General features: G+C 53.2%; 1 protein-coding gene across 6 annotated transcripts in view; it reads right to left on the bottom strand.

The window, feature by feature from the left end:
- Positions 1–12,331, bottom strand: part of POGK (pogo transposable element derived with KRAB domain) — a 15,380-nt gene extending 3,049 nt beyond the window's left edge. The window contains exons 1-5 of one of the 6 annotated variants that reach the window (XR_004350691.1): positions 12,027–12,331; positions 10,421–10,554; positions 4,795–4,921; positions 3,910–4,008; positions 1,070–2,553 (exon numbers count right to left, since the gene is read on the bottom strand). Coding sequence is in view for 5 of the 6 variants with exons in the window: in XM_032637190.1 (XP_032493081.1) it covers positions 1,082–2,553; positions 3,910–4,008; positions 4,795–4,921; positions 10,421–10,552 (1,830 nt within the window). In the remaining variant the exon portion in view is untranslated. Of the gene's footprint in view, positions 1–1,069; positions 2,554–3,909; positions 4,009–4,794; positions 4,922–10,420; positions 10,555–11,082; positions 11,280–11,838; positions 11,885–12,026 lie in introns of those variants that run through there. The other 5 variants (XM_032637190.1, XM_032637201.1, XM_032637211.1 and 2 more) reach the window with 5 other exon arrangements.

Raw genomic sequence — 12,331 nt, 5'->3', positions numbered from 1 at the left:
TGGGGAGGCTCACTCCACTAGTGCACTAGTGGTATCTGGTGGCCCCCCACTCCCCACTTCCTTTTTTTTTTTTTTTTTTTTTTTTTTTTTTGCGGTACGCGGGCCTCTCACTGTTGTGGCCTCTCCTGCCGCGGAGCACAGGCTCCGGATGCGGAGGCTCAGCGGCCATGGCTCAAGGGCCCAGCCGCTCCGCAGCATGTGGGATCTTCCCGGACCGGGAAACGAACCCGCGTCCCCTGCATCGGCAGGCGGACTCTCAACCACTGTGCCACCAGGGAAGCCTCCCACTTCCTTTTAAAGCTGTTGCCCTTCTATACTCAACTGAAAATTCTCGGGCCTGTGGTCCTTAGTCTTTAGACTTTACTCACTGTAGTCCGAGATAAGCATTCTGGTTTTTTTTTTTTTGGTGCAGTTTCAATTTAAAAATATCACCCTTCAAACGTCTGTGAAATTATTATAATTGTTCACTCCATGTGAATGTCATGAGAATAAGATGATGGTTTAAAACACACTTTTGAACTCCCAGGGAGAAGCAGGCATTAAGCTATTTCTTTCCTTCCCCACTGGGCTACTGCAGACCACCCCAGGACGGAGACCCGAGGCCTAGGGTACACAGTCCGAAGGCACATGCGTCCTTACGTCCCAGCCCTACAGGCGAGCACGGCCGCTCCAAGTGAATCAGGTACACACACTGGCCCTAAATGTTCAGCACGATTTATAAGGGGAAGAAAAATTTTGGTTTTGCAGACAAAACTTTTTCTTATCGGGGCCGTGTCAGACTATGCTCTTTCAGGCCCAAATAATTTCAGCGATAATTACAGCTCTCAGGTTAAGTTCTGGGAGCTCACTCCTTGTTCACTTCATGCATTATACAAAGTACCCACGAAATAAGCCAAGCAACCAGTTTCACGTAAAGGTGAAAATGCCGATGTCCTGTTACCTACAGCACTGCACTGTGGGCTCGAAGAGTTCTCGGAAACGGAGGAAAATAATGGCAAGAGAAAAGGTGTCTGTGGAACCCAACACGTCCCTCAGGGTAGGCGCTGGGCGGTTCCTCCCGACTGCTTACCTTGGCTTTCCCTCAGTTGCTCTCTGTCAGGCTCTCAGTGTCGCACTCTTTGGGCGGTTCCCCTCCTCCTGGCAGCTCGCTCTCGATTTCCCACAGGACGTCATCCTCGTCCTCCAAGTTGCTGGAGATGTGGCACTTCTTGAACCCCTGGACAATGGATTCGCTTGAGATGCTATTCCATGCCACCATGACCCACTCCAGAAAGAGGCCGAGGGGCGGCTTCTTGGCGTTCCCCGTGGGGCTCAGTGCCAGGTTCCCCGCCAGGAGCCAGTTGGAGTACTGGGCCCGGACACTGTCATTCAGGGGTTTGTAGACCACCACATCCAACACCTGCAGCTGCGAGGTCAGGCCCCCTGGGATGATGACCATGTCAGTGTTCATGCTTTCCATGGAGCTCTTCACCGAATCAGTGGCGTGGCCCCGGAAGCCGTTGAGGATCAGCATCCCTCGCTGCTTGGGCACTGCACCGGTTCTCCGCCTCCACACCACTTCCAACCAGTCCTGCATCAAGTCCTCCGTCATCCATCCGTACCGGTGACAACGGATTTCCATGCCACTGGGGAACTTCCCGGGGGGGATGTATGTGCCCCTCAGAATGATGTACGGAGGTAACTTCCTCCCATCTGCCAAGACACCAAGCATGGCGGTGATTTTCAGTTTCTCCCTGCCTGGCGTCTTGACCAAGACGGGCTTTTCACCCCGGTTGTCCACAGTCACCCTCGAGGGCACCTCTAAGCAAATGGGCGTCTCGTCAGCATTTCCCATCTGAGCCACCTGGTAGTCGTGTGCCCTGCGCAGAGCCAGGACGCTCCGCTGGTAGGTGACGAGCTTCTCGGTCAGGTCTTCCGGCAGCTGCTGGGGCACCGGTACCTTATGCCGCAGAGACAAGTCATACCTTCGCATCATTCTTCGACACCAGCCCAGGCTGGCCTTGAACCCCTTCTCCGGAATGTTCATCTCCTGGGCAATCTCCAGAGCTTTCAGCTGCATGGCCTCCCTGGTGATGGGGTCCCCTTTGGCCTGCATGTATCGAACGTACTCGGCCACGCGCTGGTCCACCAGGGCGAAGCGCCCGTTTTTGGGGCCCCGGAAGGCGCGCCGCATGGCGTGGGCGTTCTGCAGCTGCGGCTTCACTTTGCGCCAGTCACGGACGTTTTTTTCCAGCACCCCGAACTGCTTGGCCGCCTGGCAGTTGTTGGTGCTCTCGGCGTACTCCACCACCATTAACTTGAACCCCGCGTCGTAACTGCGGCGCATGCCCCGGCTGAACTGAAACTTCCCGGCCAGGTCGTCTGCCGAGAGGTCGTACCCGGGGAAGCCCACGGCCATGTAGAAGGGGTACCCCTCGCCCCACTCGGGCAGCTCTGTGATGTCCCGAGGCAGACGGAGGCTATAGCTGTCCAGGTGCTGAGGCTGCGGAAACTGGGAGGCCGTGTTCATCGGGCCCACCCAATCTGGGGGCTTCACGTCAGATTCTTCATTTTCTGGCAGACAGACAGGGAGGGGCAAAGATAGTGCCCGTAAGTAAAATGATTTCTGGCTCATTCCCTGATTTTTTTTTTTTTCTTTTTTTGGTCGAAATACCAAGAATACCTTAATCTCAAACTCACTAGAAGCAGTAGCTCTATTAACAGATAACACTTACGAAGTCCTTACCCCCGTGCCAATTCCCATGGATTACCACATCTAATTCTCACAATAACTGTTTATTTCTTCTTTGCACGTGAGTCTAGAGAAATTAATGCATCAAGGTGGCTGAGCTACAAAGTGGCAGAGTTGGAAACTGAATACAGGCAACAAGCTTGGATCACATACTAACTGTGTGGGCCATGCTTGGGTCAAAATAACCTTTACCTGGACGAGAAGCCAATTATAACCCATATCACCACATAATATTACAGAATTTGTATCATCATGGGCTGAATCATATCCCTTAAACCAAGGAAATCTATAGCAATACCACACTTAGGAAAGTTAAGCTTATAAGGCAGAAGTATGGTTCTTGCATACCAATGTCAGAACTGGGTTTCACTGTATGTTTCTGTTTAGAAGGTGGCCACAGAAGTTGAATACGACTCACGGAAATTACCATATCTCACCAAAACTAAGATGCCATCAATCGCAAGATGCACCATTATATGCCGTTAAGAAAAAAAAAAGCTACTAGTGAAACTATAGCATGCCATCAATTTTAAGAGGCATTCTCAACTGCAGAGATGTTAAAGTGATGAGGGAAAAACGTGTCTTGGAATCAATGAAATACAGCATTTTAAACTATTACTTATAGAGAGAAGACAAATCAAACCACTCAGGCTGTTGGGAAGCTGTATTTTTCCAACTCCTGCCCTCTAACTATATTTCTTGATGAAAGACTGAGTGCTTCTTTAGACATATTTGCTCAAGTATGTACTACAGCTGCTATTGCTTTTTCTATCCAAGATTAAGGAGACAGGAAGCCAAGTAAATAACCCTGGATGCATGCTTCGTCACACTATTTTCCTTAGTTTTCAGAGGTGTGTGGTGTGCCACCGAGGCACCCAGGATGTGTGCTGGACCAAAGCCACACAAACTTCATTTTGGTTCACCTGCATACAAAGGTGCATGTTGAGACTTATTACTGACAGTCGACAGGTGAAGAAATGGAGGCTCAGAGAGGTGGATGAAGTCGCCTAAGGTCACATAGCATAGGAAAGGAGATTCTGAAACTCCAAAGCCCATAATCTTTCTGCCTCACAACCTTGCCTTACTCTTAAATACCCCACAGAATGTACCCGGAAACTTAAAATTCATCTTCATTATTCTCCCATTGGATGGATGTTGAATTGGGTTAATCATAGTACCTGCAAAGGTTCCTCCCTGGAACTGCCATTCGTCAGAATTCTGAGACTCCTCCTCCCTTTCCAACCGAGTGATCATGTCGGGCTTAGGGAATGGGAATTCTGTTTATAGGAAATAGAACAGGTAACAGCTGTGTGTTACTGTCTTGGAACACTGCCAAAATAAGTACTTTATAATACTTAAGAAACCCTCCCCTCCACTCCCACCCCACCACAGTCTTCTCAATATGCAGATTTATGAAAGGTGGGGGGAAAGGGCTCGGGGATACTTAAAGAAAAAATATGATGGGAAATAGGTCTGTCCAAGGGAATTTATGAATCTCTGCTAATGTACTAGCAACAACAAAAAGGAACTGCATTTAGCAGGGAAGTGGGTGGGTGCAGCCACGGATCTAATGAGCACTCTGGTACCCATATGAGCAAATGGGGAGATCCCTCCAAATGGTTACATTCTAATAATACGGTTACATTCCAATAATATGGATATCAATGCTGGGAAGGGAGCAAGGATTCTTTGAGGATATGTCCCCAAGCTTCTAAGGCTGACAGGGTAACAATGAGGCCTGCCTTCCCTCCTAAGGAACATATGAAGCACAGGCCCAGACCCATGGTGACATTTCTTAGATTATGTCTTATTTTTTCTTTTTTTGATGAGAATGCCTGGGTTGAATGAGGATGGTTCTGAGAGCTGGCACAAGCTGCTGAGTAGAAGGACACAATATGTATATCCTGCCTAAATCAAAAACAGGAAATTAAATGGGCACAGGCATTGAGGGGACAGACTCCAAGTTCAGGAGAGAGGGATGTTGGATACACCAGAGAAGAGAGACGTGGAAACAATTCTCTGGGCTCAGAGCTTCTAGGAGACAAAGGAAAACAAAGCTTTACCCAGGGACAGGACAGTTTCATAATTCATCCTCATGACCTCCCGGTACAGGGCCTTTTGCTGCTCCGTCAAAACGTCCCACTCCTCATCGGAAAAATATATGGCCACCTCATCGAATAGGGCTGGCACCTGCAACAGTGAACAGGCCTTTCTCAACGACTAGTAGGCACATGCAGACACAGATCACACACCCGCATCTCACAGGCGAGGGCTTGGGCCCGGGGAAACGTCTCTCCTGAGTCGCACGGCTCCTCTGAGAAGCAACACCAAGACAAAAACAAGGTCTCCCGTGCCCTGCTGAGTGCTTTCCTCCCCCGGCATCCACAGATAAGGAGAGCAGCACCGTGAGAAGAAAAGTCCCCCGTGCTGGTTGGGAGACACTGGATCCTCACATACAGCAGGGAGAGCCGATCACGGCTCAGCCCCCATCCAGAGCCAGAACCAACCACGCTCGAGGAAACACCCCGAGACAGCTGCCCCACCAACACGACCCTGCTCTCTCCCTTGGTCACAGATCCTCAGCCCAGGAGGGTGCTGGGGGCCTCCTGGGCACTAGTCTCCATTTGCAGGGCACTAGCCCCGGTTTCTGACTCAGAACCCAACACTGCCAGGGAGGGGCCAGTGAGAGAAGGGGCTTCAGCCGTGGATTTTCCAATCCACGAGGAGGAGGACAGAAGGGCTAATCAGAGCTTCAATTTATGTAACGAGATACTAGAGCAGACTGCTTTGCTTCCGTGCCTAGACCCGCAGCAGGAAGCCCTAAGGCCAGAGAAGAGCGCTCTACTGCCCGCTCCCGGCTCACCTACCTCCCCATCCCCACGGGCCAGTGGGATGGGGGTGCCTGAGCAGCCAAACGCAGCCAAGCCACCCAGACGGACCCCCTCTTGTTCAACTCTCTGCTTTTCTTTTTACTATGTGTTTTCCTTCAGTCATTAAGAATCCTACTCCAAAGTTCGTCGTATTCAATGGTAAGGGATCTGGGCTGCTGCTTTCACAGCTACCCCCCATAGCTCAATCTAGGGCCTGGGGGATCAGAGTACTGTTTTCCATCTGCTTAGAAAAGTTCAGTGTCTGCACCACCTGCAGCTTCTTCAGGCCCCGGGCCATCAATCATCTAGATCTCCTGGCCCTTCTTCCTTACGCACGGAGCCCACCTCGTCCCTCCCCCCCGCTCACAGCCCCTTCCACACAGGGAGAACCTCCTAGGAAAGGCCCTGTAACTGCTTCCCTTATTCCCCCCACAGCCCCATTTAATTAAGGAGGAAACTGGCTCAGAGCAGCCCCGTTCCTGGCCCGAAGTCACACAGCCAATACCGGCAGGGTTGAGGGTGGGACACAGCACTGTCTGACTTCAAGGCTCCCGCCCTCGCAGAGGGCAGAGGGGCCTCCCAGGTCACCAGCTGGCAGGCCTCCGCTCCCACCCCGCACACGCTCAGCGGTACTCAGCTGCTGCAGTTCCCTGAACAAACCATCCTCGCACCCTCTGTGTCTCCGCACATGCTCTGCTGCCTCTGAGGTCCTCCCCATTCTTGGCCTGGCTGACACCCACCCACCTTCCAAGACTCAACCCAGACATCCTGTTCCCCGGGAAGCTGGTCCCAACCCAGGCTGTGTGCCCTGTGACGCCCTGGGCTGAAGGCTCTGGTGGCACTTATCACACTGCAGAGTCCTCTTGGCTTACCTGTCTGCTTCTTCCACTGGAATATTGGCTCACTGAGGGCAGAACCTGGGCTTATTCCGTTTTGTTTCCCTAAGCCTAGAACACTTCCTGTAGGTAGTAATCCCTTAAAAATGTGTTCCTGAATCAAAGATTTAAGCAAATAACCCCTAGACTTCCCTTCTCTTATTCCGCTTGGAATAGTTTCAAATAATCGTTAAAATGTATCTGTCACAAGACTGAACTTACTCTTTGGAGTAAGAATGGACAAGAATCCCTACTGTAAAATACCAGGAGGTACAAACGAACTGGTCTCTGGGCTGCGCTCAGACTTCATCAATCTGGAAAGCCAGGCAGCCAGGAATTTTCCATCCCACCCCATCCCACTTCCCAGGCTTTTAAACAACTCTCGCTTTGGCCTTTTCTCTCCCTAGGAAATTCCAGATCTAGGCCATACCTATTTATAGGCCCTTTCCCTTTGCTGATAAAACAGGACACAGGACTGGCTATGGCTGTCATTGCAGAGGGGCTACCCACATCGATCCTTGTAGAAGGTAACATGTCCTGGGCCTGGTAAATATATCAGCAGCCCTGGAGTGGTGAGAAGGCAGCTGGAGGCTGAGGCTGGATTCATCTCCTCCCATTTAGGACTGAGCCCCGGAGGATCCTCAGACAAGCCCACATTATGCTCCAGAGGCACGCCGTGCAGTGGCTTAGGAATTCTCCTCACAGCAACCTTCTGCGAGAATTGAGCAAGCCTTCAGCCAGGCCCTGCTGTGCAGGCCTCCCCTCTCTCCACAGAGGCCTTTTATCTAGCCAAGCACAGCAGAAGGTAAACAGGGCCAGCCCTGGGCCAAACTCAGAGATCAGGCAGCCGCCATCCAACCCCTGGACACCCTTGCTTGGCCTCACAGGTAGAGGCCCTCGATCCCCGCCTTCCTCCCTTCCCTCAGAAGGTCAAGGACTCATCAGACAGGTGTTCTTCCTTCAGCTTGTGTGTGCTGCCTCACTCGGTCCCACGAGCTGGCACTCCAACGCTTATCTCCAAGGGTAACCGTCCTAGAGTACTTACACGCTGCCCAGGCTCGCTGCACCCAGCAAAGACAGCACTTAGGGGGCTGGGACTGGTGCACTGATAGAGCGCCTGCTGTATGCCAGGCACTGTGTAGGGCACTCCCTCTTACGTGGTTAAATGTGTTACCTTATTGAATCCTTTAAATAGTACAGGGATACGGCGATCACCACCCCAGTTTTATGGGTGAGGAAACAGGGCTGATAAGTATCTTGCCCAAGGTCACAGAGTTAGCAAGTCGGACTCCCAAGCCCATGCTTTCTCGGCAGGCCACTTAGGCCAAGTGGCCTCTGCCTGGTGGCGGCAGCAAACCCTAGCGTCCCTTAGAAAGACGAGCCGAGGACTTCTCCCTCAGAGCTACTAGGGAGAGAGCTCAGACTCCTGGGCGCAGCACACTCCCCCGCAGGGCTGGCTCGGTCCCCTGGCCCCCTCTGCTTCTCTCACCCATCCCCTCCACTCCTGGACTCCACTGCAGGCTCCAGCTGCAGGAGCTGCTCCGGACTCTGCACACACGAGCTTTCCTCTCCAGTGCTTTTGCTTCTGGCTGCCTGGAGGGCAAGACCCTCCCTTCCCTTGGCTGGTTCCACCTAGGCCGAAGGCTTGGTTCAAAGTACACTTTCCCTTTTTTCTACTTGAAATTGGATTTCTACTCCAGTTCTCCCACGAAATATTACCCTAATATACAGCCTGATTCTTTGGTTGGAAAAGCTTTTATTGATCACTCTAACCCAATCCCCAACAACCAAAATACATATTGGATTCTTTTCTTCCCCTAGTTTTAATGCTCTAGAGCAAGGGTTTTTCCCACCTCTGCATGGCTGACATTCTTGGCCAGATAATTCCTCGTTGTGGGAGCTGTCCTGTGTATCACCGATGGGTAGCAGCATCCCTGGCCTCTACCCAGGAGATGCCTGTAGGATCTCCCACTCCCCAAGCCCCACCCCGAGTCATGACAACCAAAGACGTCTCCACCCAGGCGTCCCTGGGAGAGATGGGGCTGGGGGCAAAACTGCCTACTGCTCCAGACCAGGTCCCTGCCTGCCTTCTCCAGTTCTCCAACCTGCAGGAGAGCACGTCCTGAGCTGACTTCCCTCACAGAACTCCAAATACTGTGCAGTTAATTAGATTTACTTCCCTATCTTCCTCACAAGACTAGTACCCCCGCGAGACTAGGGATCTTGCCTTAATAACACCCAGCACTGTGCTCAGTAGCTGCAGATGGATGGCAGGCTGCCTGGGTGCCACACATGCCAGTCCCCCTCCTCCAGCTCCTCTGGTTACCTCCTTCTTTCCCAGCCAAGCATGGGCTTCACCTTGCTCCTCTCTGTGTTGTCCCAAGACACTCTTATGTGCGCTTCTACTGCACCTGCTTTGCGCACTTCTCCATTCTGTCTAGATGTTCTCGGTTGGCCAATGCAGCCTCAAAGCCATGAGTTCTTGCTCAGGGCTAGATAGGACTGATGCCTGCTCTCCAAAATCTCCCTAGCTGCATGGATCTGAACTGGGGAGGAGGCCAGGGTGGGCTGAGGAGACAAATGCAATCCAGGCTCCATAGCTAGATGAGAAAACCCAGAGCCTGGTGTCATACTGCTTTAAATATTTTTAATTGAAGTATAACATACATACAACAAAATGCAGTACTTTTAAGGTTCCAGCTCAAGAGGTGTTTTTAAGAACAAATGTCAGCGTACATGTGTATCCTAGGGGCAAAATAGATAACCTTGCTGCACCCCATGCAGTGGGAGCGGAGCGGGACTGGATAGTTTGGAAGGACCATGATTCTATGAATACAGATCTCTCACTGGAAACAAAGGATATGTATACTGATGACATTCATACACAGTGGAAAACTAAGCAGAGAAAAGGAATGTCATTGTCATTTTGTTGCTTCTTTAAAATGTTTACCATTCATGCCCAATTATCATGAAGTCCAGTAAGTACTGTGAATAATGTACATAACGATGACTATAAATATCTGTTGCATTTACACTTTTATAAGTTTACTCTAATTCTATCACGCTATGCTGTTTGGATATGCTCCCTATTCACTGCTGCCTACTATCCCAACCCCTCCTCCATCCAGGACCAGGTGGAAATGCAGCTCTCTCCTGTGTCAACTGGCCTCGTCCCATAAAGCTCTCCTCACGTCAGTTCAGTGCCCCAAGACTTACTTAAATGGTTTAAATGGTTCCCTTCAACCAGCGGTAGGTGATAAAGACTCTCTCCTCACCCAAACTTTGGCCAGGCTCCTCTGAGCCCTCTTCTCCACTAGGCCTCTATCTTGGGCACATACACACCCCCCTCCGGTTCTCAGTCTGCCCAGACCAGTTTTAGCAAGAATCCTGCAAAGTCAGTTTAGAAAGAACCCTCCACCGTGGATGTCTCCTCTTGGTAATTTTCCAACCACTGAGCCCTCCGCTCTGCTCCTTGGCTATAAATCCCCCCTTGCTGAGCCCGATCTCTCTCCCCTATTGTGACAGTCTTGAAACCTATCTCAGTAGTCCTGAATAGTCTTCCTTATCATCTTAACAAATGCCAGAACAATTTTTCTTTCACCTAGGCCAGCAGAGATTTAGTTGGTGTCTACAAGGCGCCTGGCATTGAGCAGGATATAGGGAATCCACGGGTACAGGAGAGAGACACAGTCGTGGCCTCTTGGACTCCCGATCCTGATGGTGTGCTTGAAGCTGCGTGCCTGAAGGGACTGTTCCCAGAACCAGTTCCATTCTTCACTGTGCCTTTTAAAGCCACAGAACTGTTTTCTCAGGAATGCAAACACACCGGGCTGGGCTAGGCTATTTTTACTTCCTATGTCTGCTTGAGGAAGAGACTTAATACAAGCCTGGCTCCCAGGCCTGCCCCTCACAGCTGTGTGTGGACTCCACACCTTCTTACTTACCCATCCGCCCTCTGAGCAGATTCGGACTTTCTGCATATCTGTGGGGCCATCCTCCAGGTCCCGGCTCTGAATCTCTTCTTCTTCTTCCTCTTCTTTCAGGGTCAAATTGAGAGGGTAGGCTGTGGACTCCATCTCTGCAAGCAAGATTCAGTTCAGAAAAATCAGGTGCTAGTGTGAACTCTTTAAAGTCTGTGATGGGGGCAGCTCAGGCTACACAAACCGTTTTAGCCCCAAGCACAGTTCAGCTGCAACAATGGAAGGGGACAGGGCCAGGGCTGGGGAGGAAGGGTTTCAGGGAAAGCACCAGGAAGCTGGAAGGTGACATATTTAATTATGATATGAAGAGGGTTGCAGGCAGATAGCATACCTGGCTGCCTTCAAATATTTAAAAAGCTATCTGTGTAAGAGAGACCAGACTGGTTCTGTAGAGACCCAAAGGCAGAGCAGGCCACTGAGTAAACATTCCAGGAAGAGGTTTTAAAGAGTGCATCAAATGGCAGAACTTTCTCACAGCCAGTGCCACCCAAACATGGAATTGGCAGCAAGACAGCGGTATTGGCTTCCTTTCAATGGAGGCATTAGAACACTGATAGAGCACTCGCTCAACTGGGTTGTTCCTACAGGGCCAGTTCAGCATCAGGAGGTTGGGTGGCCCAGAGTACCTGGGTTTCCCAGACTCAAAGGTTCTGTCCATAAGCCAGGTCAGAAAATAAGACTGTTCTGCCTTAAGCGACTTTCCAAGCCCAGGAGTCGGTGATCCTTAGTGAGGGGTAATGCCTGGACACGCAAGAAGGTGCAGCAATCAGCTGGGGCCAGGCTCTGGGGCCCACCGCCACCGGGAAGACTCGCTGCCTCTGGGCCGCAAATTCTCTCTCTTCTGCAAATTCTCTCGCCCAGCTCCTAGGCCAGTACAAAGGGCCGCGCTCCTGTCCTCTAGGGGCGCGGGCAATTCCTAGGTGTGGAGTGAGCGCGCATCTTGTGGGCCGCATCCTCCCGGGCTTCCAAAGAAAAGATCCTTCCGGAGTTCAAAGTCCGCTCCTTCGATATTTTCAAAAAGGACGGGCGAATGCGGCAGGATAGGTATGGGGCGGGTGGAACAGGCTTCAGATCCCTGGAGCTGGGGCCCGAACTTGGCCGCGGCCTCCCCCGCCGGCTCCCGGGAGGGAGATGGGGGGATGGGGGCGCCGCCCCGCGGCGAAGGTGCAGGCGAAGAGGTATCCTCTGCCCCGCCACCGCCCACCCGCCCGGCGCCCCGCCCGCCGCCGCTGCCGCGCCCCCGGGCGCGCTCCGGTTTCTCCAGCCATCTTGTCCCATTTCCCTTTCTCCGCGGCCCCGCGCCGGGAGCGCTCCTGCCGCCCCCCTGCCCGCGCCCGGCCCGACCCATCTCCCCGCCTGGCCCGCTCCCGGCCCCAGCGCACCTGCCGAGCGGCCGGGGCCGGCGCCGCCTGCCTTCCCCGGCGGGCCCGCAACAAAGGCAGTGGCGGCGGCAGTTGCAGCTGCAGCCTCGGGACCCCCCGCCCCCGCCGCGGCCCGACCGCCGGGGGCCCGAGGGAGGGGCCATGCCGCCCCCGGCCCCCGCCCCGCCCGCCCCTCCGCGCGCACTCACCGCCGGGCCGAGAGCCGGGGCGTGGGCCGGGGCCGCGGTGGAGACGCCGAGGGCTCCGGCCCGGCTGTCACAGCGCCATCCTTTCCGTCTCTCCGGCTTCCCGTGCGCGCGGCCCCTCGGGAGGGAGCGGGGAGGACACGTGGTGGGAGGAGGGAGGGTCCGGCCGGGAGCTGAGGGTGTTGGGAGGCGAGGGGAGGAGCGCGGCTGATGTCAGCGGGCCGCGGCGGCGCCGGGGGACGGCGCCCGCGCCAGCTCCCGACCCTCCTCCCGGCGTGGCTTCCGGCCGGTCAGCGCCGCGCGCTCCT

The sequence above is a fragment of the Phocoena sinus genome, chromosome 1 (genome assembly GCF_008692025.1).
Source record: "Phocoena sinus isolate mPhoSin1 chromosome 1, mPhoSin1.pri, whole genome shotgun sequence".
Classification (NCBI taxonomy): domain Eukaryota; kingdom Metazoa; phylum Chordata; class Mammalia; order Artiodactyla; family Phocoenidae; genus Phocoena; species Phocoena sinus.
The sequence above is the reverse complement of the archived record's forward strand: the minus strand, read 5'-3'. Positions and strand labels throughout refer to the sequence as shown.